The sequence below is a fragment of the Mobula hypostoma genome, chromosome 12 (genome assembly GCF_963921235.1).
Source record: "Mobula hypostoma chromosome 12, sMobHyp1.1, whole genome shotgun sequence".
NCBI classification, from domain to species: Eukaryota; Metazoa; Chordata; class Chondrichthyes; order Myliobatiformes; family Myliobatidae; genus Mobula; species Mobula hypostoma.
This window is the reverse complement of record NC_086108.1, coordinates 49,422,829-49,450,204: the sequence shown is the minus strand read 5'-3', so window position 1 is coordinate 49,450,204 and position 27,376 is coordinate 49,422,829. Positions and strand designations below refer to the sequence as shown.

Genomic DNA, 27,376 nt, shown 5'->3' with positions numbered 1-27,376 from the left:
TCAGTTTTGGTGCTTCACTGGAATGTTGACTGAAATTCTAAGCTCAAGCATAATATTCTAATTTCTCCACGTTGAAACCTTGAGTAATTGGCGTAATTCCTGCACATAATCTAAGTAGTAATAATATGCAATGGTTTTAGAAACTTCATCTCACTGACCTAGTACGTTGAAATATTTTTAGAGAAATTGGAGCCCAAAAGGCACTCGAGTTCCCATTACCCTAGTTCTTCTGTTTCCAATACCATATAAAGATGACACAGATCAGTATAAAAGATCAGCATCTTAATAATGTCCACTAAGCAAAGAACTGACTAGATTGTTTATTGATCATTTTCTAGTCAAGTTTCTTTTGATTCTCTTCATTGTATTATTACCACAATTACAATTTAGCACACCTTGCAGGTTTCTGAGAATATCCTGAGCTTCCTGTAGTGTGGCATTTCCTTTCTTGGCAGCTTCCTCAGCCAAAGCTTTCGCAGCATCTGCACGGGCAAGCAATTGGTCAGCAGTCTTTGGGGTAAAGAAAAAGGCCAGAATGAATACTTTCTTCACATTTATACATTCCAGGCAAAAAAACTTACTGAGCAGCTTGTCACATTATTTAATAGTTACAATCCCATGCTCTATTATTATTGTTTGGATATCTTAAAAGACCTACTCTATCTAATCTTTTATGATCTGTGTAAGAAATAATTAACATTTTTAAGTGCTGATTTCCCCAAAACTTACTTAACCATTTTCAGTTAACAAGTCTCAAAATGCCCTGCCTTTGCTCCCACTCCAAAAACTCAGAAGTTATTTCACCAGATGTGGAGACCATATTGGGTAAAGTCCTCAGTCTCATTCAGCAAACCTGCAATAGATTTATTTATTGAGGATTATAGTTTGTTTCGTTCATAACTGACAAAACATTAATGATGCTTGGTGATTATCTTGAGACCTTTTTCAGCTTTTAATAGGAAATAATGGATGAGATATGAGGTACGCTTTCAGCCCTCCTTGTAAGAGGGCATCTACTTTGCCGACAATAAATAGCATTTGCTATTGGACCAGCAGCAATACCTATATTCCCATGCCTAGAACACAACATTTCTAATACCTGCAATTAGAATGGCCAAACTGATGAAACTAATACAACGAACACAAAAGGTTCTGGGCAAGTAACTCCAGAAACCTTGACACATCAGTAGGTTCCAATTATAACTCTTCTTGCATTGTTTATGAAATTTAATTCAATTCCCAATCCAGTCTATTATTTCTCAGTGCAGCATGCAATTTAATCTTTTCTATAACTTATCTCAGGAGACCTTCAGCAGAATTCCATACCCAGCATTTCCTCAAACAGCAAATTATTGGGATATGACCTGTACCTAAGATTACATGTAAATTTATTTATAGCATATTGTACAATGCTCTTACTTCATAAGCCACTTGACTTTATGGAAAACAAGCAAGAATTTATTCTCAATATATAGGTCTTCGGGTATATCAATTCTTGCCTGTTCCACATCCAAAGCCCTGAATTCCTGACTATTGAGGCACACTCCCAGACATCACCTTCCTTATTCTCTTTTCTCCCACATAACCTCAAAAGTTTCCCATATTCTAGAAAACGGGAAAAGCAAAACAGAAAACACAATTTATTGGAAAGAATAAATATGATAAAATTTAACATTCTATATATGAGGGGTCTTGGAAATATACATAATTGTTTCCTTCAAACATTATTCTTAATTGTGGTTCTGCATGCGAAGATGTGTTACTATGTGAGGGGCAGACGAAAAGAAAACTAAAGATTTTGTTCTCTCTGTCCCTCGAAAGGGTACATTTTTTATTGGATACATAGGAGCCCAGGTTTTTACCTGCTGTTCAGTTTTTCCTTTTTCCAAGAGGTTCTTTACTTCAGATTCCTTTGCTCTCAGGTCATCTCGCATATCATGATAATCCTTCAGCTTTTGGTCGATTTCAGCATCCAGGTCTGCTGCGTTCTTTATAATCTTTTCTGCTTCATTCTAAAAGACAAGTTATCCAACTTCAAATTACATTTTACACAGTCCACAATTTTTTCTCTTAATACTTATTTTCTCACATTGTGAAAAATAGTCAGCTATTAAGAATTAAATATTAGTCCCGCTCTCTTATGGAAATGTCCCTTTTCCAGCTTGTACATCTGTCTTAAGAGCATCTAATAACACGGTTAAAACACTGACGTAGCAATTTGTAAGTGCTCCCTGCTATTTCAAGGTGGCTCTATATCAAGAAATCCTGTTTACCAGAAGCACTGACTAATGCTGATTTGCAGCCCACGGTAGTTAAATCTAAACAAATATATTATTGCTGGTGAAAAACCTACATACCTCCAAGGCTTTAGTATCCACTTTAGGCAAGCTTGTCAGATTGGCATAAATCTGTAAAGCTTTATTACCAGCTTCTGTTGCCTCACTGTGTACTTTATCAGCTTGTTTTTCAAGCTCTCGGGACATATTTTTAGCTGCATCATACCTAATTGAAATAGTATGGAAAAGTATTAACATCATACGATGCACTTTGACATCCCAAGTAATAAGATGCTTACTTTATAAGGCTTTATTAATAAATAACCTGTTAGCAATACACAAGCCTAACTGGAACACATTTACTTTCAACAATCTTGTTTTAAAAATTGTATTAAGGAGCAAAATTTGTTTAAAAATTATATTAAGGACAGTCCCACACACGTCCACTAGTCAATATATTCGTTCCAATGTCCATTTCTCCACCACCCATATTTTATTTCTAATTGACAACATTGTGACAACGTGCATTTTATTTAATTCCCTGAAACGATGCATTATCTTTTATTGATTTTAAGATTTAATTGTTAATAAATTAATATTACTTCAGATACATGCAATTATGTTCTTTAGTTTTTCTAATGGAAATTCTTGATTTAGATCATAAGAAACAGGAGCAGAATTAGGCCATTCAACCCACTGAGTTTGCTCTGTTATTCCACTATGACAGATTATCCCTCTCAACCCCATTCTCCTGCCTTCTCCCAGTAATGTTTGATGCCCTTAGTAACCAAGAACCTATCATCGTCCACTTAAAATATACTCAATGGCTTAGCCTCCTTACCCATCTGTGGCAATGAATTCCACAGATTCACAACCCTCTGGCTAAAGCAGGTGAGACACAAGTAGAGCTGATTTACAAATTCATTTTATTTAAAATATCTTGCAGGCATCGCTCCCAGATGATACTCACTTTGACCATCAAAACATGGCAGAACCTTCACGACCTCTCACAGCCCCTGATGCCTCTGTGATTTCAGTCTCTGAGGCTGACTTGAGAGCATCCCTCAAGAAGGTGAACCCGTGAAAAGCACTCAGCCTAGATGAGGTACCTGACCGAACACTAAAGACCTGGGCTGACCAACTGGCTGGAGTGTTCACCAGTATCTTAAGCCTCTTGCTTCGGCAGTCTGAAGTACCCACCTGCTTCAAGCAGGCTTCAATTATACCGGAGCCTAAGAAGAACATGGTGACCTGCCTCAATGACTATCATCCAGTAGCACTTACATCCACTGTGATGAAGTGCTTTGAGAGGCTGGTGATGAAACACATCAACTCCTGGCTGAGAAGCGACTTGGATCCACTCCAATTTGCCTACTGCCACAACAGGTCCACAGCAGCTGCCGTTTCAATGACTCCTCAATCAATCCTGGAACATCTGGACAGCAAAGATGCATACATCAGGATGCTCTTTATCAACTACAGCTTGGCATTCAATACTGTCATTGCCTCAAAACTAATCAATAAGCTTCATGATCATGGCTATAAATCCTCTTTGTGCAATTGGATCCTTGATTTCCTCACTTGCAGATCCCAGTCAGTTCAGAACGCCAACAACATCTCCTCCACAATCTCCATCAGCACAGATGCACCACAAGGCTGTGTGCTTAGCCCCCTGCTCTACTCACTTTATACCTATGACGGTGAGGTTAAGCACAGCTCTAATAACATATTGAAGTTTGTTGATGACACCACTGTTGTTAGCCAAGTTGAAGGTGGAGATAAATCAGCACTTAGGAGGGAGACTGAAAATCTGGCTGAGTGGTGCCACAACAACCTCTCACTCAATGTCAGCAAGACCAAAGCGATAATTATTGACTTCAGGAGAAGGAAACCAGAGGTCCATGAGCCAGTCCTCATTAGGAAATCTGAGTTGGAGAGGGTCAGTAACTTCAATTCCCTTGGTGTTAACATTTCAGAAGATCTGTCATGGGTCCAGCACACAAATGCCACTACAGAGAAAGCATGGCAGCACCTCTACTTCCTTAGAAGTTTGCATAGATTTGGCGTGACACCTAAAATTTTGACAAACTTCTTATAGATGTGTGGTGGAGAAAATATTGACTGATTGCATCACAGCCCGGCACGGAAACACCAATACTCTTGAACGTAAAATCTACAAGTAGTGGATACGGCCCAGTACATCACAGGTAAAGCCCTCCCACCATTAAGCTCATCTACACGAAGCACTGTCACAGGAAAGCAGCATCCATCATCAAGAACCCCCACCAGCCAGGCCATGCTCTCTTCTCTTTGCTGCCACCAGGAAGGTGGTACATGAGCATCAGGACCCACAGCACCAGGTTCAGGAACAGTTATTACCCCTCAACCATCAGACTCTTGAAACAGAGGGGGATAAATTCACTTATCTTCACTTGCCCCATCACTCCACTGTTCCCACAAGCTATAGACTCACTTTCAAGGATTCTTCATCTCCTGTTGACAATATTTATTTCTTATTTATTAATTATTACTGTTTTCTTTTGTATTTGCACTATTTGTTATCTTTTGCACATAGATTGTTTTACAGTCCTGTCGGGATGGTCTTTCACTGATTCTATTGCATTGCTTGGATTTACTGTGTAGGCCCAGAAGAAAACAAATCTCAGGGTTGCACGAGGTGACAACAATATACTTTGGTAATAAATTTACCTTGAATTTTGAAATATGCTTCCTAAGACTTGCCAGAGGATTAATTACCTCATGTAGAAAGTATTTCAATAATTAAAGAGTTCTAATTTGTTATCAAACTATGAAGAATAGAATGATACGCCAGAAGCAGACTCTGTGGCCCTCCTCATCCATGCTGATTATGAGGCCTAGCTATAGTTAGGCCATTTGCCTGCATTCCTCTAAACCTTTCCTATCCAATCATCTAGCCAAGTGCTTTTACATGTTTTAATACAACTGCCTCTACTACCTGACAGCTTAATTTCAGATAAATACCACCCTTGATGTGGAAAGAACTTATCCCTCAGATCTTCTTTAAATTAGTGTTCTAGTTCTACACTCTACTGTCCTGGGAAAAAGGACTTTGGCTGAGGATAAAACTTCATAAGGTTATCTCCCAGTCTCCCCCCTTGAAGTGAGGATAAATCAAGCCTGTCTGATCTCTCTTGAAGACTGTAGTCCATGCCAGACCATGTCCTGTTGAATCACATCTGCATTTCCTCTATTGCTGCCGCACCCTCACTGTAGTGTGTCAACCAGTGTGGTGGCTGCATACTCCAAATGTGGTCCAAACAACATTTTGAACAACTGAAACATGACATTCCAATCCCTATATTCAATCCCTTACACAATGAAGACAAGCATATTAAATGCCTTCTTCACTACCTGATCCACTGGTACCTCACATATTCAATGAACTAAGAGCTAAGACACCAAGGTGTCTCTGTACATCATCGCCCCTAGAGACTCGATATGTCCTAGCGGAATTTGACTTCCCATACCAGTCTGAATTTAATTCCCTCTCCCTCTCTCCATCCAACTTTCCACCGGATCTATGCTCTGCTGTATTTTGCTATCTCTGACTTGGCCAATTTTCAGGGTGCCTGTAAACTTATTAATCAGACCACCTATATTCTTATGCAATTCTTTATATATATTACAAACAAAAATGACCTCAGCACTGATCTCTGCTGTATATCACTTGTAACAGACTTCCAGTCAGGGAAAAATCCATCCGCAACTACTAAGCCTTTTGGCTCCAGTTTGCCAACATGACTCTGATCCCTTGTACCATGGCATTTAGGACCAATGTACAAAACGGAATTTGTCAACATCCTTACTAAAGTCCATCCTTAAAGGATAACTCTGCCTTCATCGATTTCTTTAGTTATCTCTTCAAATTCAATCAGATTTGTGAGACATGATCGCCCAGCACAAAATAACCCAATTCACTCCATGTCTTTCCAAATGAACACAAATCCTTTCCTTCAGAATCTTCTCCAACAACGTTTAGTAGTATAAGTTCACTTCTCAGCAGAATTTGCGTTCAATAGTAACTCCTCTCCACAGTAAATATTATGTGTACGTTATTTATTGAACAATAAAGTCTTGACCAATTAATACGACAAATAGCCAAATGAATTCTTAAATTTATCCCTCTCAACAGATCAGAAGTAGATCTTGTGTCACCAACTTACTTTTTATTTAAATCATCAATTGCATTGGTGATCGTAATTTCTTCTGCAAGAGTTTTGTGTAGCAGTTCATAGGCTTTGGTTGAAGTGTCATTGGCATTCTTGGCAATCCGTTCAATTTCGTCTGCTTCATTCTTGTGCCTACAGGAATTGAAGAATGTTTATATTAACAAACTTCATTCTGCTTCCTAACTCACAGAAAGCTCACAATAATGATTGTGTTAGCTCTCCAGTCACATTCAACTATTTCATTCTTCAGTCATATTTGGGAAGATGTGCAATATCAGAAACATTATTTGGAATCTTAAAATATACCTCGCGCTGACCATAAAAGTGCTTTTATAGTTGAAGGATTTCATGCACTCAACTTATAAACTGATAGGTATTCACAAGTGCAACTTTTTTGAACAGATGTTCTTTCTCAACAGGGATTCTGAAGTTCTTTATTAACAGAGTTAACTTTAATAGCTACAAAACACAATGAGTAGGTCACTGAAATCTCCAGTTTCCAATAGTATGGGGTGTTTTCTGTTCTGATGTATTTTCCGTTTAAACTATGTGACGTTTCCAAGTCTATTCTTGATGCAACTGGATTACAGACTAAACGTTGGCTTTACTTTGGTTGATTAGCTTCTGTAAAATAAGCTTAGGTAATTCAAGCCTCAAAAGTATTTTAATAATTAGTAAAAGCTTCCCCCTCCCCCCCTTCTTAAAATGCGCATATCAGTGACTTTCTCATGCTACTGAAGTAAACTTTAATCAGAGGCAGTAAACTCTTGGCATCTTTTTTATGTATGCATTGATGCAAGTTTCACAGTGATGCATGATAAAACGTGCAAGTTCTAAATCACAAACAGAAGTACAGACAAAATTATATAACAATGTAAATTGCTACTTTAATCTCCAATTATATAATATGGGTTAGTAGTAAATTAACAAATACAGTCATCTCCTAATTGCTTAACAATCATTTGACTGATTTTGCAATTAACTCTGCTTTGTCAAAAACATGTACTACTGCCCCCGAAGCCAACTCTGATCACCCTGCGTGACATGCACCCAACTGGATCTCCGCAGTGCACTGTCACAAAAATATCTGGAGCTTCTTGGGGCAGATGATCACAATACCAACTGGAATTTCAGGGCAGGCTGTCACTCTTCAGGCGAGGATACACATTTAACTGTGGTAGTTGCTTAGAGACTGGTTCAGCAGCTATCAGTATTTGCCTCAAGTTGAATTGCACAAAGCATGTGTGATGCCTTTTAATGTGTTCTGCACATCGTTTGGAGGTGCTCCCCTCAATTACCCCAGTTAACTAAGAGTCACTAGAGGTTATGTGTGTGGAAGGGGTTGAAGGGTGTAAGGCACAATGATGCAAATGCAAAATCTTGCAACAATAACACAGATACAGCTAGAAATTATTCTTGGTAAAAACAAGCTACATTTGAACTAGCTGGCCTGACAAATGGCCTGTGTGAAACACATAAACCCTAGTCAAAGGAGGGAAACAATTATATGGCAACTGCATTCACAGATAATTTCAACAGTTCTGGAAATTATGTGGGCTGGAGTCCAATCTGTCATTGGTAAAGAGGCTTGACTTGTACATGAAATGGTTGGAATTCTCAAACCTGATAAACGTGAAAATCCAGTCTCTAAAAGTGAGTCACTGAAAGATCATTTAGAAATGTTTACCTTTCTGCAAGATTACGAGCTTCTTCTGCTAGGAGTGTCATATTATTTGGATCAGCACTGGAATCTGGCATTGTTGCTGACTACAGAATAAGAAGAATAATCAATTTACCATCCGGGAGTACTTGCTGCACATCAAGCAATGCCTTTAGAATACTTAACCCCTCTTTGGCAACAATAAAGTATTTTTTTACTTTAATCCAGAGACATACAAGAAGTTGCTATCATCATAGATTAGGCCAGGAGCATCCACATGACATGGAGTGCCCAATCTATTCTCTCTATAAAAAGAATGAAAAGACAGTCTTACTTCCACATAAACATAGGCTGCAGAGTTGACTGGATCAGATGTTAGTGGGGTTGTCATTGGTCCCACATTGATTGGAACTTCACCGGCCTGAAAGGTGCTGGCTGTCCCATTTGACATCAATTCAGAGTGCCCATTTTCCCCTAACAATATCAACGAAGGTCTTGGGGCTGGGAAAGCCACAATTCCTTAAATGGAGCTGCCAGAGATATCACAAACTAGTTTATCATGAAGCACAGTTGTAGCTTGGAGAAGCAGTGAGAAAAGCTGTGAGAAACAGTGAGAAAAGCTGTGACTGACAACTCAACACAAGAAGTCAATTTCCTCTGACTGACTGACCTTGGGATCCAGGGCACCAACAACCAGCCTGGGCAAACAGCAAGACTAGTTGAATTACTATTCCTGCCCCCAACTCCCCTCCCAGGAACCACATTTTTTTTTGTGTATTGCAACAACGATGTAAGCTTCGTGAATTCTCACGTAAAACTGAGCGCAAAGGATGATAGTTTTTGAAGGTAGAGGATGTATGTAATGTTTTCTTTCAGAGATTAAAGTGGAACCAACCAGTTCTCTGGAAAACAATAGCTTTACAGCCTTTTTAATAACAGTCCAGAATTTTGCATTTCTAGTTTAATGGCCAGATCTTGAGTATGAGTATCTGTTAATTTCCAACAATATTTTTATACTTGACCCTTTTCTCTTGTTTAGTATCATCACAGGGATGGTTTTGCCCATGGTACCTGTTCTGCTTCCAGGACATTGTTATATAATGGAGTTTGCTGTTGAAGCCCCACTCTCAATGTGCCGTGTCCACAAGGCTGGCATTCTAAATGTATCATGCAGCTGTTTCAGTAATGCCATTGGCTTTCCAAGATGTTATCCAACTGCCAGTTGATCACACTGCAACCTATGCATGCAGTTTATTGTTCCTTTGCAAATTGTCATAGTTTTGCACTCTGTTGGTAGCAACTTTTTAAATGAATGGTTACACATTTAAGAGGATTCAGAGGAACACTTCTACTATATGGAAAATTAAGAGTTTGTGCACAAAGTTTATATCAGTACCTTCAACTGTAATTCTCTAGCTGCCCTGACAGTGCATTGAGGGGAAAAAAAAACAGATGAAAGGACAAGTCAAAGGCTATACAACTTTGTTTGGAAGTACATTCGTGGTAAATAATGGGAGAATTCAAGCAGAAAAATAATTTTGTTTCTGAAATGCTTCAATCAAAATACAACTCAGTTCATCTAATGAATACCCAAAATACATACACAGATTTCCCAGAATGGAAAAACACAGTGCTACTGGCAAAACTAATCATGTCTATCACTTGGATGTTACTTGTAAAAATCAAATGACATGGAATAATTAGGCAAGACACTGCATCTCATATCAATCCAATCAGAAATCAGTACAATGTATCATATGCTACATGTTTATGGGCTAGAATAATAAAATTAATCATTCATGACATATCACATATGGTTTAAGAATATCCAACCAAGTTCAGCCATCTGACAGACACTTTCACTCACAAAAAATGCTGCTGAAAATATTTAACTGGCTAATATTGCGAACAGCCTGAAAAGAAAGTGGAAGCATAGGAAAAAAGTGAACTTTTATTTTCATAATGTAAATGCCCGCTTTGACTTGATATTAAATATGCAGGCATCAGAATAAATTTTAAAGCTTAGCCTATAAAATGTTTAACTAAGTGTTAAGATGAAGCAAGAATTGCCCATTCATGAACTTGCACTTTGCTTCAGTGTTATTCAAAGTTATTTGCACATAAATACCTACCACATTTGCTATGGCTTTCTTGGCCTTTTCAAGCTCCTTTCGTGCATTTGAAATCACTTTCTCTGCATCCTGTATACGCCTATTGGATTGCTCAGCCAAGACTTCAGTATTATTTACTGTATTCTGTATATTTTGCAGGCGTCCCCACTGAGTAGACAGTGTGTTATTAATTTCTGCCAAGCGGTCCATGAGACTTTTGTCGACATCTGTCAAAAAATTCCATGAAATTATTTGGGTAAAATTTTGCAACGTGTGTAATTTTGCTTTGTCTGAACAAATAGTAAATTGGGCATTAAAAAAAAACTGTACCATACACTATGAAGATTCAATGCAGATAAATGTAAAGCAATTAATTCAGAGGTAAACCACAAATCATTCCTAGCTGAGCAAGGAAAACAAAAATACAGACTGATTCTCACAAATAATACATCATGGATGGCATGCCAAATTGACAAAGCTTAAACATTAAACAAGCTGCAACACAAGTCTGAATAATGGTGTTACAAATGCTATTCAATAAATAATTTTACTGCTTTAAATCTGCCTGAAATTTCTGCAGTCCAATAAGATATTTTTGCTGTTGAAAAATTGCAACTTTCCCACAGAAAATTCATGCTTAACAAGAATTTCCAGCATTCTAAAAAGACCCATCACTTTTAAGCAATCGTGAAATTCATTTATGATGAACTGTTTCCCTTTCTATCGTACCATCTTGAATATTTTATTCTCCTTTACTTCTCTGTTGTGATTCAGATTAATAAATACCTCACCTTGTTGAAGACAGCCTAAAAATATTTTGCAAAGTGGTGGTCCTTTTTTATGAACAAAGACAATATCAATAATCAATGGGAATATACAGAAGTCAGAATAAAGCGTCTCCTTAGCTAATGTGATGCAAGTGTTTCTGAGGATGTGATCTCCACATGCCCCAGATCTTCGCAAAATACAATATCCCCATTTATAATTCAATAATCCATATGTGCCATTTCTGTATTTATCATGAGTAGCTGCAATTAAATATTTTAAGATTTTTCAGATGGTGATTTCTTTACAACTAAATCACTTACAGCAAGAGGGATGTAAGTTTCTAATTTATTACATAATTGCAATAATCAAGTTCTATAAACTTTACTGAAGCTTGTAATTCTGCTATTAATATCAAGATGTTAGATAAAATACATACCTCTCATGTCTTCAGCATCCCGCAATAGGTCCACAATGGTTCTTTCAGCTTCCTTCAATCTCTCTTCAAAGGCCTTGTCACTCACTGTGTCCTGGCTTGTCCCAAGGTTTGCAATTAGATCTTCCAAGTCCTTAAGTTTCTGTCTATGTTCATTTACCTGAACATGTCATGAAAATGAAATACAGTTGCTCAGCCAATCAAAAAAAAAGTCACCTAAAACTTTGTAAACATGAGGAAATCTGCAGATGGTGGAAATCCAAAGCAACACACACACACACACACACACACACAATGCTGGAAGAACTCAGCAGGTCAGGCAGCATCTACGGAAATGAATAAATAGTTAACGTCTCAGGCCCTCTTGAAGAAGGGTCTCGGCCTGAAACATCAATGATTTATTCATTTCCATAGATGCTGCCTGACCTGCTGAGTTCCTCCAACATTGTGTGTGTGTTAGCTAAAACTTATCAACTTAGGTCAAACCTGCTGCACGAAAATAAGTACATTGCTAAAAAAAAAGTTGCCATAATCAGCATCAGGTTGAATATATTTGGCATATGTTGTGAAATCTGTTGTTTCGCTGCAGCAGTATATATATTTATATATGAATTAAATAAGTAGTACAAAAACAGAGCAATAAAAGAAAAATCTAGCAAGAAATCTAATGGCAGAGGGGAAGAAGCTGTTCCTGAAACACTTAGTGTGTGTCTTCAGGCTCCTGTACCACCTCCTTCAAAATTGCAATAAGAAGAGGGCACATCTGGATGATGGGGGTCCAGAATGATGGATGCTGCCTTTTTGAAGGTGTCCTGGATGCCGAGAAGGCTAGAGCCCGTGATGAAGCTGGCTAAGTTTACGACTTTCTGCAGCTTTTTCTGATCCTGTACAAAGGCTCCTCCATACCAGATGGTGATGATACCAGTTAGAATAATCTCCACAGTACATCTGCAAAAACTTGCGTGTCTTTGGTGACATACCAAGTCACCTCAAACGCCAAATGAAATGTATCCATTGTCGTGCCTTCTTTGTGATTGTATCAATTTGTTCAGCCCCGGATAAATCTTCAAAGATGCTGACACCCAGGAATTTGAAACTGCTCACTCTTTCCACCGCTGATCCTTCAATGAGGACTGGTGTGTCTTTCCCTGGACTTCCTTTCCTGAAGTCCACAATCAATTCCTTGGTCTTACTAATGTTGAGTGCAAGGTTGTTGTTGCAGCACCACTCAACCAGATGATCGATCTCACTCCATATGCCTCCTCATCAGCATCTGAAATTCTGCCAACAATAGCTGTGTCATGGCCAAATTTACAAACAGTTTGTATATATGGCATTTGAGATGTGCTGAGAGAGAGTACAGCAGTGGGATATGTCCATACACTTGAGGTGCACCAATGTTGATTGACAACAAGGAGATGTTATTTCCGATCCTAACTAACCGTGATCTCCTGATGAGACACAAGACCATAAGATACAGGAGTAGAATTAAGCTATTCAGCACATTAATTCTGCTCTGCCATTCGATCCTGACTGACTTATCTTCCATCTAATTCACTTTCTCCAGCTTTCTCACCCCATAATCTTTGATGGCCTTGCTAATCAAGAGCCGATCAACCTTTGCTTTAAATATACTAATGACTTAACTTCTACGGCCGTCGGTGGTAACAAATTCTACAGATTCACCATCCTCTGGCTAAAGAAATTCCACCTCATCTCTGTTTTTTGGAGACCCCCCTCTACACTGAGCCTGTTGTCTCTGGTCCTCAACTCCATGTCCACTCTATCTAGGCCTTTTAACTTTGGTAGATTTCATTGAGATCCCCCTCATTCTTCTAAACGTCTGTGAATACAGGCCCAGAGCCATCAAGCACTCCTCATCATCCCAGAATCATTCTCACAAACCTCATCTGGGCCTTTGCAATGCCAGCACACCCTTTTTTAGAAATGAGGCCCAAAACATCTCTCAATACTTCAAATTTGTTCTGATCACTGCCTTATAAAGCCTCAAAATTACATCCTTGCTTTTATATTCTAGTCCAGTTGAAATAAATGCAGCATTCAGTATGAGGTAAATTGGATTAGACATTGGCTTTGTGGGAGAAGCAGAGAGTGGTCGTAGAGGGTTGCTTCACTGACTGGAACCCTGGGAATGCTGATGTGCCACCAGGTCTTTTGCTGTTTGTCATCTATATCAATGATCTGGATGATAATGTGGTTAACGAGATCAGCAAATTTGCGGATGACACCAAGACAAGGGGGTGTAGTGGACAGTGAGGAAGGGTATCATGGCTTGCAGAGGGATCTGCATCAGCTGGAAAAAAGGCAGATGGAATTTAATGCAGACAGGTGTGAGGTCTTGCACTTTGATAGAACCAGGGTTGGTTCTACACAGTGAACAGTAGGGCACTGAGGAGCACGGTAGAACAAAGGGATCTGGGAATGTAGAAAGGGTCAGAAAAAAAGGTTTTCGCTCTGGCTTCCAGAAATCTATGTATAGAGTACAGGAGGTGGGATGTTATACAAGATGCTGGTGAGGCCTCACTTGGAGTATCGTATGTAGTTTTGGTCACCCACCTACAGGAAAGATGTAAACAAGGTTGAAAGAGTGCAGAGAAAATTCATAAGGATGTTGCCAGGTCTGGAGGGCCTGAGTTATAAGGAAGATTAAAAAGGTTAGGTCTATATTCTTTAGAACGTAGGAGACTGAGAGGAGATGTGATAGAAGCATACTAAATTTTGAGAGGTAAAGATAGGGTAAAAGCAAGCAGGTTTTTTTCCACTGAATTTGGGTGGGACCACAACCAGAGGTCATTGGTTACGGCTGAAAGGTGAGAAGTTTCTGGGAAACATGAGGGAAAACTTCTTCACTCAGAAGGTCATGAGTGTGTGGAGTGAGCTGCCAGCACAAGTGGTGCATGCGAGCTTGATTTCAACATTTAACAGAAGTTTGGATACGTACATTGATAGCAGGGATATAGAGGGCAATGGTCATGGAGCAGATCAATGGGAGTAGGCAGTTAAATGGTTTTGGCACGGACTCTTTCAATCTTATTTCCATCTTTCCCATAGGTATGTGACCAAAATTGGACCTACCCTGGTTGGTCCACTTCATACCTGTCTACAATAAATTCACCCTGCCATTTTTCAGTGCATTTTTCCAGCCGGTCCAGATCCCACTGCAAGATTTGATAGTTTTCCTCACTGTCTATTGCTCCCCCAACATTGGTGCCATCTGCAAATTTGCTGATCCAGTTTAATACATTATCATCCAGATTGTTGATATGGATGACAAACACAAAGCACCGATCCCTGCGGCATAGCACTAGCCACGGGCCTGAAGTCAGAGAAACAACCATCTACAACAACTCTCTGGCTTCTTCTGCAAATTCAACGGTTTATCCAATTTACTACTTCATCTTAAATGACAAACATCTGAAAATTCTTAACCAAACTCCCATTCGTGACCTTGTCAAATACTTTGCTAAAATCACTGCCTTGCTTTCATCAACTTTTCTATACTAGCCTGCCATAGGGTCCGAGGAAACACTTTGTCAGGTCCTGGGGACGTATCCATCCTAATTTGCATCAAGACAGTAAACACCTCCTCCTCCGTAATTTGTACAGGGTCCATGATGTCACTGCTGCATTGCCTCTTATCTATGGACTTTGAGCCCATCTCCATAGTAAATACAGAATCAAAAAATCCATTTAAGGTCTCCCCCATCTCATTTGGCTTCATACGTAGACTACCACTCTAATCTTCCAACGGAGTAATTTTGTCCCTTGTTATTATTTTGCTCTTAATGTATCTGTAGAAGCCCTTAGTATTCTCCTTCACCTTGTCTGCTAGAGAAACCTCATGCCTTCTTTTAGCCCTCCTGATTCCCTTAAGTGTTCTCTTGCATTTCTTATACTCAAGTACCTCATGTGTTTCTGCCTGACCATACCTGCTCTGCACCTCCTCCTCTTTCTTCACCAGGGCCTCAATATCTCTCAAATACCAAGGTTCCCCAAACCTGTTATCCTTGCCTTTTATTCTGACAGGAAAATATAATCTCTGTACTCTCAAAATTTCACTTCTGAAGTCCTACTCACTGCTTACTACTCACAAGAGCACTGCTGCCAGAAAAGAACTTACCATCTACACTTGCCAAATCCTTTCTGATACCATCAAAATTGGCCTTCCTTCGATTTAGAATCTCAACCCCAGGACTAGACTTATCCTTCTTCCTTATTACCTTGAAATAATGGCATTATGATCACTAGATGCAAAGTGTTCCTTCACACAAACTTCTGTCACCTGCTCTGTCTCATTGCCTAATATCAGATTAAATATCACACTCTCCCTCATTGGGAATTGTACATACTGCTTAGTTAAGGAAATTTTCCTGAACACATTTGACAAACACTTTCCCATCCTGCCATTTTACAGTATGGGAGTCCCAGTCAATATGTGGGAAGTTAAAATCACTTATTTTCACAACCTTGTGTTCTTTGCAACAGTCTGCGATCTCTCTACAAACATACTCCTCCAAATCCTGCAGACTGTTGGGTGGTCTATAATATAATCTTATTAATATGATCATATCTTTCTTATTCCTCAGTCCTACCCATAAAGCCTCTCCAGTCTGTCCTGATGGAGCACTTCCATGACATTTTCCCTGGCTAGTAATGCCATCTGTTCCCCTTTAATCACTCTTGCTCCATCACATCTAAAACAAGGAAACCCCAAAACATTGGGCTGCCAGTCCTGCTCTTTCAAAAACTGTGTCTCACTAATGGCTATAATGTCATAATTCCACACGCTGATCCATGCCCCATACTCATCCGCCTTTCACTGAAATATACACAGGTCACAATATTAGTCCCACTGTGTTCGACCTTGTGATTACTGACTTTGTCTGAGGACTTACCAACATCTTTCTTCTCAACCTCTCCATCATCTGTCGAAGCACTCTGGTTCCCATCCCCCTGCAACTCTAGTTTAAACCCCCCACATGCAGCATGTTAGCCTCCCTCCAGTTCAGGTGCAAACTGTCTCTTCTGTTGAGGTCCCACCTGGAAGGAAGCCCAATGATCCAAAAGCATGAAGCCCTTCCTCCTGCATCATCTTTTTGGTCAAGTGTTAAACTGTATGATCTTCCCATTAACACATGGCATGGTCATCAATCCTGATATCACATCCCTGGCTTATTCTTCTTCTCTTACATCTTTTGTTTCTTTTCAAGGTGGTTAGGATGCTGTTGGAGCCTGTGATTTACAGTTCAAACTACAGTTCTTCACAATGTGCAGGCTGGCAGTTCGCTATCTCCATGAGTACCGTGGAAGACGTGTGTCTTCAGGGAGCGCCCCCACGGATGACCCGGTTCATCGTCGGTGCCGCTGACTGAAGCACTGTGGGAGACTGAACCATCAGGGCAGCAGGCAGTCAGAAGAAGGCCTCTGTACTCGAGTGATCCCTCCCTCTCTCGACGACCGTCAGTCCCTAAGTCAGGGGGCCCGGAGAAGCGACATCGGAACAGCGAATTGCTGATCTCTGCTCTTGTTGCAGGACAGTGACCCCTTTCGAACCTGTCTGAGATACTGAGGTGCTGGGTTGTGGACTGTAGTTTTTGATGGACTCTAGATCAATGTCACTTTGGGGGCTTTGACCATTGCTTGCACGGTGGGGAGGGGTAAGGTCAGTGCTTCGCTGGTGCAAGTGTGGGGAGAGAGAGGAGGAGGGTCGGTGCTTCGGCAGCTACCTGTGTGTTGGAGGGAAGGGTAGATCTGGGGTTCTGATGTCTCTCTCATTCATTCTTTAACGTTTCTTGTTTCACAAAAAGTTGTATACTGTATACATTCTCTGATATTAAGTTGAACCATGTGTTTTGCCCTTTCTGGCATATGGCATGGGTAGCACCCTGGAGGCCCTGTCCTTTAACTTAGTAACTAACTGCCTGAACTCATTAACTCATTTTGCAGGACCTCATCACCCATCCTATCTCTGTCATTAGTACCAACCTGGGCCATGAATTCTGGCTGCTCACTCTCACACTTACGAATGCTGTGGATTCAATCTGAGATGTCCCTGACACTGGTATCCGGGAGGCAACAAACCATTTCGGAATTCCATTCTTGTCCACTGAACTTATTTTCTGTTCCCCTAACCAACAAATCCTCTATCACTACACAATGGCTGCTCCGCTTAAACCTAAATTCTTTTTATTGGTCTTTGCTAAGTGCCTAATTATGCACAATCCAATGTCTCCTCGGGAACTGTGGTGTGCAAAAAGTGCCGACTGTCCACACTCATTTCTTTTAAACTCTCTCTCCCTCTATGCAATTTGGTGTCTCTTTGGGACTATGGCCATGCTGTCACACATCTTCTGTGGCCATGCTGGTATTGCTCCTGTAATACTATGAGCTCTTGTTTGGCAATCTCGGTGATTCTTCCCTGTCTATCCTGCCTGTTACTTCCTCAAAGAATTCCAACAGAATTGTCAGGCAAGATTTGTCCTTAAGGAAATGTCGCTGGCTTCAGCTTTTTGTGATTGAATTACTGATTAAAGTTAAAAATATCTATTTTAAAAAAGATAAACAGTTGTTTTTGCTTTATCTGGATTTACTAACAAACAAGTTTTTACAAATTTCAACATGCTTGCCTGCTTGTTCTTATTCACTTATAATCTGTGGTCAGGTAACTGAATGTCATTATGATAGCAAGTTTAGTTTCATATACAATTCTTTCCTTCCTTTGCTACAACCAGTTATTCGGCTGTGAAGGCTGTTTTCACACTATCCATTAAAGTACAGAAACTTTTATTTTAGTTTTCTGAGACTGACTCACGGTGTCAAATTCTATGAAAAGATTTATTTAGACTTACTAAGGAAACAACATCAAAGTATAATGGCAGCAAATTGCAGCTTGCAGATTCACAGTAAAGAAACAAGATTTTCAGCACATTCATGCTTTCTATGACTGTTCTACAGTGCACGTGCTTCCTAAGTCTATCAGCATCATTCTAATCTTAGGTTTTTCACGGGCTTTCTGTTAAATACAATGTTACCTCAACAACATCTAATTCTACATCTTAATCACTCATTCTAAACATACTGTATATTTTCTGAATATGTTACTGAATTTATGAGTTATGATTATATATATTCATGCCTCAGTGTTAACCTTCCCTGAAGTGGAACAAGTGAGGCTGCAGATCTCCCATTGTGCTGGGGAAAGACAGAGTCTGTGTGAGGTAGGAAGTGGGAAACAGCATTGGGGAGCTGAGGCTAACAAGGCCCCTAATTTAGATGCTCTTGGATTCTTCCATAATAGTCAATATTTGAAAGCACTTAATTCATTTTCAATAAAATCATACTTACTACTTAAATAGCTTGTTTTATTTAATTCATTATTTCACTTTCTGTTTATCTTCAATTTGTGAGTTCACTAGTTTAACCTAGGTAGGGGAAAAAACCTCTATTTCATATTTGCATAACCACTGAGCTAGTGCTAACCAAAGCTGGCTCTTTTCCCAGAAATTATATCAGTTTCATAATGGTTCCTAAGACTTTACAACAGTGTAAATTAGAATAGGTGCCTTAAGGGAAGAAAGGATCCACAGTAGATTTAACATGATGGGACATTTAATGATTTGGGGTATAGGCCACCATCTGGTATCAAAATTCAACTGTTAGCCTGAGGAACTCAGTAACCTTGATTTCACTTTCACCTTAGGTTTATGGAAGTCCCAGCATCAGAGAGTATCGATTCTGTAAATCTTTCAAGTGACAGCATCAATTTAGAGGCTGTATGTAGATTGTGTCGACTAAAAGAATCCAACCATGAAAGCCAAAACCAATATCTGGACAGCGTTGGGAGTCAAACCCAAGAAAAAAGTGTTAAGCAAGTCACTCCGTAGCCTAGATTATATACAAGTTCTCAGTTTGATTTTCAAATAGTGGCTGATGATCTGGCAGGAAAGATAGGAAAAGACAAGAACAAATTGAGGCAACCTCTGATTTTATTCACAAGACAATGGATCATAAAATAATATGATAAACAAATACAAAACTGTGATTCCTACCTTATCTTGCACCAGTCTGTAGCAGGCAGGGCACTCCTGGCAACCAGGCCTTGTGCGATTATAAAAGTAATTTTCTTCACACTGATCACAATGAGCACCCACAAACCCTTCCTTACAATCACATTTTCCATCTTCCTTGCATTGTCGCGATTTAGAACCTTCAGGGTCACAGTCGCAGGCTATAGGAGGAGAAAATTTACATACATTTCTCTAAAGAGCTGACAATTGATAATTTATTCTAAAACTTGTTAAGCAATTTTTGCACTTACGTTTGCATCCATCCCGACTAAATCCAAAATGATTAGGCTCACAAGTATCACACTGCCGACCAACAACACCAGGCTGGCATTCACACTGCCCATTTTGGGAGTCGCACTGTCCATTAACAGAACCAATGGGATTGCACTCACACCTGAAACAGAGAACTGAAATTAGGCCCTTCACTTCGGAGAGTAATGTTAGTCATTGCACTGAAAAAATATAAGGTTAACTAACTACTCCAAACTGCACATTATCCCAGAAACAATTACTTCAACTATTTTTTTAAATTTTTTGTGGAGATAATGGCACACAATTCTAGTTAACATTATGATGGAAAGAAGAAATTTTTTAATGACAGGACTACTATTATCCTCATATTTTACCCTTCATTTAAAATAATACATTTAACAATGCACGCAAAATGCGTGTCGAGGGGTTACAGAACAAGATTATCCACATATGCAATTAAAGACAGTTCACCAACAAGAGTCATAAATTCGTTGCTACTCAACCTGCTATTGGGATATAAGCTAAATACTGGATTAAGTAATAAATCTAAATATACGATTAGGACTTTAAAATCAGTGTCTTATCTGGTGACTTCTACTAGCTTTCTGAAATGTGTGCTAGTGCTACTTTCACAAACAGCAATAGTTTAATGGAATTTATTGACCCAAATGTCACAGTTCTCGGCAACAGTGTTGTCACTAAGTACTATGTTCATTGCTTTTATGGATTTTTCAGTCAACCCATTGGGGATTGGATTCTGCAGAGCACTACTGGTGCAAAATCTTGGCCAATTTGTCTTTTGGGAAAAGCATCCTTTTTATTGGATCTTTCAAAGAATGGTATATATAAATTATGTGTAAACAGACTCTGCACTAGACCTAATATAAATGGGGGATCACAAACATCTCTCCTCCTCAATATCCTTGAATTCACATGATTATGCTAATTAGACCCCATGTCAAGTAAGTATTCTATAGACTCTTCTGGGCCAGCCGGTAGTGTAGTGGCATCAGCTCTGGACTTTGAGGCGGATGGTCCTGAGTTCCAGTCTCGCCAGGGACCCAACCTGGGCAACAACAGCAACCGTGCAGAAGAATGGCTTGGCAATCTACTTCCATATCTGGCCACAAAAACTCTATGGACAACTACACTCTCCACAGGGTCGCTGTCGGTCGACAATGACTTGACGGCACTCAACAACAACTGACCCTTCATAGAATGTATTAGCAACAATGGTGCACTGTTTCAATGAAATGTGAAATTGTCTTAAATGCCACAATTATATTTGGTCTTGGCTGTGCTAAATGTTTTATTTCCAATGTCTGCTATACATTAAGCCAATTTTCAAGCACAGTCAAACTAGATATTTAATCTCATGAGGTAAATGTAAAAAAAAGCAAAAGGAAATCTGACACTCATCCTAGAAACTATGGATTTTTATGCATGCTGTTAAGTCACACTTTCAATCCTCATTCTGAGGAGAAAATATATACCATTATCTCCCAACATTATCAGCAATTCTTCATCTTGCTTGCCCTCTATCCTTTACAAGTTCAAGCATTCTTTCCTGAAATTTATACATATTGCCAACTACAACACCTATAATTTGCAGAGGTATCTTTTCTGTACTGATGTTCATAATCTTACGAATTACTCTGCTCTTAACATTGTTGGCATTCTTGTAGGATACAATAGTTTTGCATTCTACAGGGCAGACGCAGAAGGGGACAGGGCAACAACAGGTCATGAGTACTAAGTAGCAGCATTCATCAATATGTCAGGAGATATCAGATGGCAGAGAGCATTCCTGAAGTTTCCACAGGAATGCAGCTTTTGCTGGAATTCCCTTTGTACACTGTCCACAAGCAAGGCTCAGGTAGTTCCTCCCAAGTTTCATGAAAGGGTCAAATATCATAATGCATCCATTCTTGCAGTAATTTTATCCACAGTGCAATTAGCAATGTGAAAATAAAATAGGTGTCACATATTTTAAACAGAAAATCACATGCTTTATCTTATAGAAAGGATTTTTAGCATATGGTCCCTTTCACTTTGCCCTTACAACCAAGAGTGATCTGTTCCTTTGATTTTACAGTGAAGCAAACTAAATGATGATATCAACTTTTTAAAAAATCATGAATGGATCTTGGGAAATATGCAATTTTATTTCCATCACTATCAACTGGAAGACCATGTTTTATAGAACATAGAACAGTATAGCACAAGAACAGGCCATTTGGCCCACAATGTTGTGTTGAACCAGCCAAAATAGCAAATCAAAAACACCCAAACACCAATCCCTCCTGCCTACACGTCCATATCCCTCTATCTTCCTTACATCCACGTGCCTAGTGAAACATCTCTGAAAAGGCTCTAATGTATTTGCCTCTACAACCATACCAGGTGGCACATTCCAGGCACCCGAGTAAAAAACTTACCCCTCACATCCCCCTTGAACTTACCCCCTCTCACCTCCAATGGATGCCTTCTGGTATTAGACATCTCAACCTTGGGAAACATATACTCTCTGTTCACTTTATCTATGCCTTTCATAATCTTGTAAACCTCCACCAGACCTGCCTTCAGTCTCTGACACTCTGGGGAAAACTCCCAAGTTTACCCAGCCTCTCGTGATGGCACATGCATTCTAAACCAGGCAGCATCCTGGTGAACCTCTCCTGGACCTTCTCCAAAGCCTCAACATCCCTCCTATAGTGGGGTGACCAGAACTGTATGCAATACTCCAGATGTGGCCTAACCAAAACTTCATAAAGTTGCAACTAACCTCCTAACGTTTGAACTCAATACCTCGACTACTAAAAGCAACCATTCCATAAGCGTTCCTAACCACCCTATTGACCCGTGTAGCTACTTTCAAAACAATATGAACTTGGCTCCCAAGATCTCTCTGCTCAGCAACACTGTTAAGGATCTTGCTCTAACAGTGTACTGTCTCCTTGTATTTGCCCTACTGAAGTGCAACACATCACATTTATCTGGGTTAAACTCCATCTGCCATTTCTCAGCCCATATCTACAAATGATCTGTATTGTGCTGTATTATTTAGCAGTCTTCTACACTACCCACAACTCCACCAATCTTGGTGTCATCTGCAAATTTACTAACACACCCATCTATATTTTCATCCTTCTACCATTTCTTCAGGAATATCATAATACAGGTCTCAATACTTGGTGCCTAGAGCGCTATCTGCTACTCCATTCTAAACTCGATTAGTATACCCACATAACGTGGGATCAGCTACTAGTCTCCAATTAGATTATATGAGCACACAGAACTGCTAAATAATCAGCTAAAGAATGGGGGCAGAAAGTTGTTCTACTTGACTTACCTTTGACAGCCCTGACCACTAAGAAGATTATAGAAGCCGGGCTCACACTGACTACAGTCTCTACCCATGACATGAGCTAAGCACTCGCATAGACCTGTAATCTGGTTGCAGTTCCTCTGCTGACCCACAGTGCCATAAGGAGAACAGTTACAAGCTGGAAGAGAAAATAAGCACATTATATTGTGAAAGAAGCTGGTGGAGTCCGCAAGGCTCTTACTTCCATTATTCTCGGTTGCTGAGAGGTTTGATCATTTCTGCTAAGAAATTTCCTGCTATGGATTCCAACCACAAACCACTGCCCCCCCCCCCAAACACACACAAAAAAGAAAAAGTCATGAATGTATCAGAGTTACTGTGGATTAAAAGGTAATAACAAATGGTAAACTTTAAATCAGTCCTGATGCCAATTGTAAAGAGCAACTGCCAACATACGCTTCATCAACCTTCTCCCATTTCTACTAAAGTGATATTATAATGATTTCCCTACAACATACAAGTTATACAATGTTTCTAATGCAGTAAAAAAAATCAAATGGACTTTATGTTTCAGATGGACGAATTTGAAATTAACTACATTTCATGAAGATTATAATAAAACCATTTTTAAAGAAATTATTTAGGTTATTTTAGGAACATTTAATGGGCAAGGCAAATGTAAGACTCACCCTTGCATTTTTCTGAAGGAATTGGATTTAATGCATTTCCGTAAAATCCATCTTTACATTTATCACAGTAGAATCCGTCGGTGTTGTAGGTGCACTTCAGACACTCTCCTGTCAGCCGATTACAGTTCCCCACGGCATTTGGATCAATGTTGTCACTACAGTGGCATGGTTTGCATGGCCTCACAGCCCCTTCTTCTCCTAATGGGTCACCATAGTATCCGTCGTCACAGAGCTCACACCTTTTACCTGAAAGCAAATGCACTGCAATGAGAAGTGGAAAAAAAAACTCGAAGAGAAATTGCAGATGCTAGAAGTATGTACTAAAAACAATGGAAATACTGAAAATACTCAGTAGGTCAGGGAGCTTTTGATGAAGAGAAACATACTTAATGTTTAGAGCAATGGCTTTCATTAGAAATGTAGTTATTCTAAAGTTATAGTAAATGTTTGATTTACTAAAATGAGCACAAAATATGGACCTTCATATGTACCTGAGCAAAGTTTGCCCAAATACACCATTTCCCTGTATTTGTCAATTTTGCCTTACCTGTGGATGATGCTTGGATTGCCACACATGCAAAAGCTATGCAGAAATCCATGATGGGTTAATTTATATGCTGTTTTTTTTTCAAATTTTTGTATAGCACCTAATTTTGATAAAAAATCTACCTGTGTGCCAGATGCATTTATGTACAACTGACTGCAAGATCAGCATTATAACTCTGGTAATTCCTTAAAAAGAACAGGAAGCAAACAAATTAAAATGAAGATAACAAACACTAAATATAGAAATTATCTTCTTAAATACAGACACTGCACAAGGATGGGTCCACTAGTCATTGAGCTTACAAGCCTTCATATTCACAATTCATCCTTGAGTCACCTCCCATCACATCTGACCTCACTGCCTCCATTCAGTACTCCAGAGGACTGTTGCAATTGCAATACTACCCATTCTCATAGCAGTTACACGCTTCACCCGCCCCCCAGAGAATATCTTGCACACCTTCTCGCTTCCTTGGTCCCAAAGATACTTCACATCCAAAGCAATTCTGCTGCATTTCGGGCTCTTGAGCACGATAATGTTTTAAGGCAATTCACCATTCCAGGTTTATATTTTCTTTACTCAGCACTGACTTTTCTTCCTTTTCCTGGTAATTTTGAACTGCATGCCCTATTAACATCCTCCCCCAAATATACATTTTGTTATTTGCTAGCCTTCATTGACCTTCTTCAGCTAAGTCATGACCCAAATGGTTAAATAGCATTAACAGCAACGGGACATTGAAGGGTCTGTGTGTATAAGTTTAGGGTCACATGGGGAATGGGTTTGATAGAACTGCTCTAACAGGCAAGTGGGCTGAATGGCCTTCTGTGAACATATAATCCTATTAACGTTACACAAAGTGTGGTCTTCTGAAAAGCATCTGACAGTTATTGATTATATGTATTTGTAGAGACCATTGTCCAAGAAGGACATGCCCTCTGTTTTCCATTAATTCTTTGCTGCTATGAGAGATGATTTGCAAATAAGGCAACCGCTGAAAAGTATAGCTGTGTGATTTCTGTGAAGTGCGCATTCATTCATTGAGATTTTTGCATGCATGAGCTGCAAGCTGAAGATTTTTAAGGAAGTTGCTTAAGTGGAGGCCTTTATTCCAATCCCAAATATCTAGCCAACAAATTCCATTAGGAGCACTGAAATGCCAATGTGATACAGATAAGAATACAAAAAAAGACAATAACCTTTTATAATTAAACAGCATGATGTACGAGAACAAGTTAATTTTAACAGAATTAATGAAAGTTTTGAGCATCTCACCTGTGGTCCCTTCAGGGCAGTTGGTGCACACAATATTCCCAGTTTTAGGTACCTCAGCACAGCTTGAACCAGCTGGACAAGGACATGGCTTACAGTCATCTGTGTTACCAACTGTAGGATCACCATAGTATCCATCTTTACACCGCTCACAATTTGGTCCTGCTGTGTTGTCTCTACAGTAACATTCACCTTTGCACCAGATTAAAGAGAGTTAATTATCCGTGTATCAAACATAGGGACTGAAATTCTGCTTCTGTTACAACTGTTAAATAGATACAAATGCACTGACCACCCTTTTCTTCCCCATTTGCCTCCACCAATTGCACTGAAGCAGAGAAATCTTTCTGATTTTTCCACATTTAATACATAAATAGGTCATCCGGCATAACATCAGAATTAGGAACATATTACTAATATCTCAGAAAATTCACATTTTTTGTTTGAACATAAGTATGTGAATTTATTGAAGATTTAATGAATTAAAAGAAAACTTTCAAAGAATCAATTCCCAGGATGTGGGCATTTATTGTTCATTCCAAATGTGCCTTTAAAGGGATAGTTCTTGGACTAAATTTTTTTAGAGTTATTGCTATCTATGTGGCTTTAAGAAAGGAAAACCAGGATTTTGACTCTATGAAAATATTTCATCAAAACAGCACTGAAATTCACTTCAAAATTTGGCCAGTAGACATTATCTAATTTTATGATGCTCAATGTAAAAAAAAAGTGTTCCTTGAAACCTCATCTCCCGTAGATTTAATCAACAATAGTAATGATTTCTTAATTTGAGGGTTTAATTTGATATTAAGGCAGGACAACAACTTCTCACAAATATTTTAATACATGGTGTTTCTCTCTCTCTTGATAATGTTGGAGGATGTTACCGAGGTTCTGTGCTTGTGGATTTGGACCATGGGGTCTTGTGGTTTTTATATTCTGTGCTGTCGCTGGTTTTTTCCTCAATTTTTCTGTGGGGAGAGGGGGGTACGGGGGTTGATATTCTCGTTCCGTATTTGTTAGTTTTTAGTGTGAGGGAGGGGGATTTGCAGGCTGATGTTCTTGTTGTGCTTTGTGGGTTGATGGTTGCGTTGCCAGTCATTTTTTTTTGCGGGGCTGGGGGGTGGGTTTGCTGTTTCTCTTTGAACAGACTTCCATGGTTTTCTTCATTTTGTGGCTATCTGGAGAAGAAGAATCTCAGAGTTGTATACTGTATACATACTTTGATAATAAATGAACCTGCAAACCCTTTTGAACCTGGTCAAAATTTTTGCTGACAATTATGGATCCACTTGATATTCAAACAAAAACTACCCAGATGCACTATCAGAAAATGACAGTAAGGAAACAGCAAAATATAATTCAGTTCAAATCAAGTTTAATTGTCATTCAACCATACATGAATGCTCATGAATACAGCCAAACAAGACATTGTTACTACGGGGTCAAGGTGCTAAAACACATTACCAAGAGCCACACACAAAAACACAATCATGGAATAAAAGAGTCCCGATCCCCTCACCCATGACAATTCGGCTTGGTGCCAGCAAAATAGCATGCTCCTCAGCCGAAAGGACCAACTTTCCCCGTACCACGTAGTATTAAACAAGACTTGACTTTAGCTGCCATGCACGTAAACAATGGTGTAGAAAGATTAATAAACATCATCTCCTATGAAATGAAGCAAAAGTATAGATTTTCAAAACAAAAATCTAATTGAACCAAAAATGAAAAGCACATAT

General features: G+C 39.3%; 1 protein-coding gene across 1 annotated transcript in view; it reads right to left on the bottom strand.

Annotated features, from left to right (window-relative positions):
- The window catches only part of lamc1 (laminin, gamma 1), a 273,781-nt gene that overhangs the window by 23,334 nt on the left and 223,071 nt on the right, over positions 1–27,376 (bottom strand). Inside the window, exons 13-24 of the mRNA XM_063064045.1 lie at positions 25,638–25,826; positions 23,816–24,061; positions 23,151–23,304; positions 19,798–19,940; positions 19,529–19,707; positions 11,463–11,619; positions 10,280–10,485; positions 8,175–8,254; positions 6,482–6,619; positions 2,358–2,502; positions 1,863–2,012; positions 396–510 (exon numbers count right to left, since the gene is read on the bottom strand). Of these exons, the coding sequence (XP_062920115.1) occupies positions 396–510; positions 1,863–2,012; positions 2,358–2,502; positions 6,482–6,619; positions 8,175–8,254; positions 10,280–10,485; positions 11,463–11,619; positions 19,529–19,707; positions 19,798–19,940; positions 23,151–23,304; positions 23,816–24,061; positions 25,638–25,826 (1,902 nt within the window). The remainder of the gene's footprint in view (positions 1–395; positions 511–1,862; positions 2,013–2,357; positions 2,503–6,481; positions 6,620–8,174; positions 8,255–10,279; positions 10,486–11,462; positions 11,620–19,528; positions 19,708–19,797; positions 19,941–23,150; positions 23,305–23,815; positions 24,062–25,637; positions 25,827–27,376) is intronic.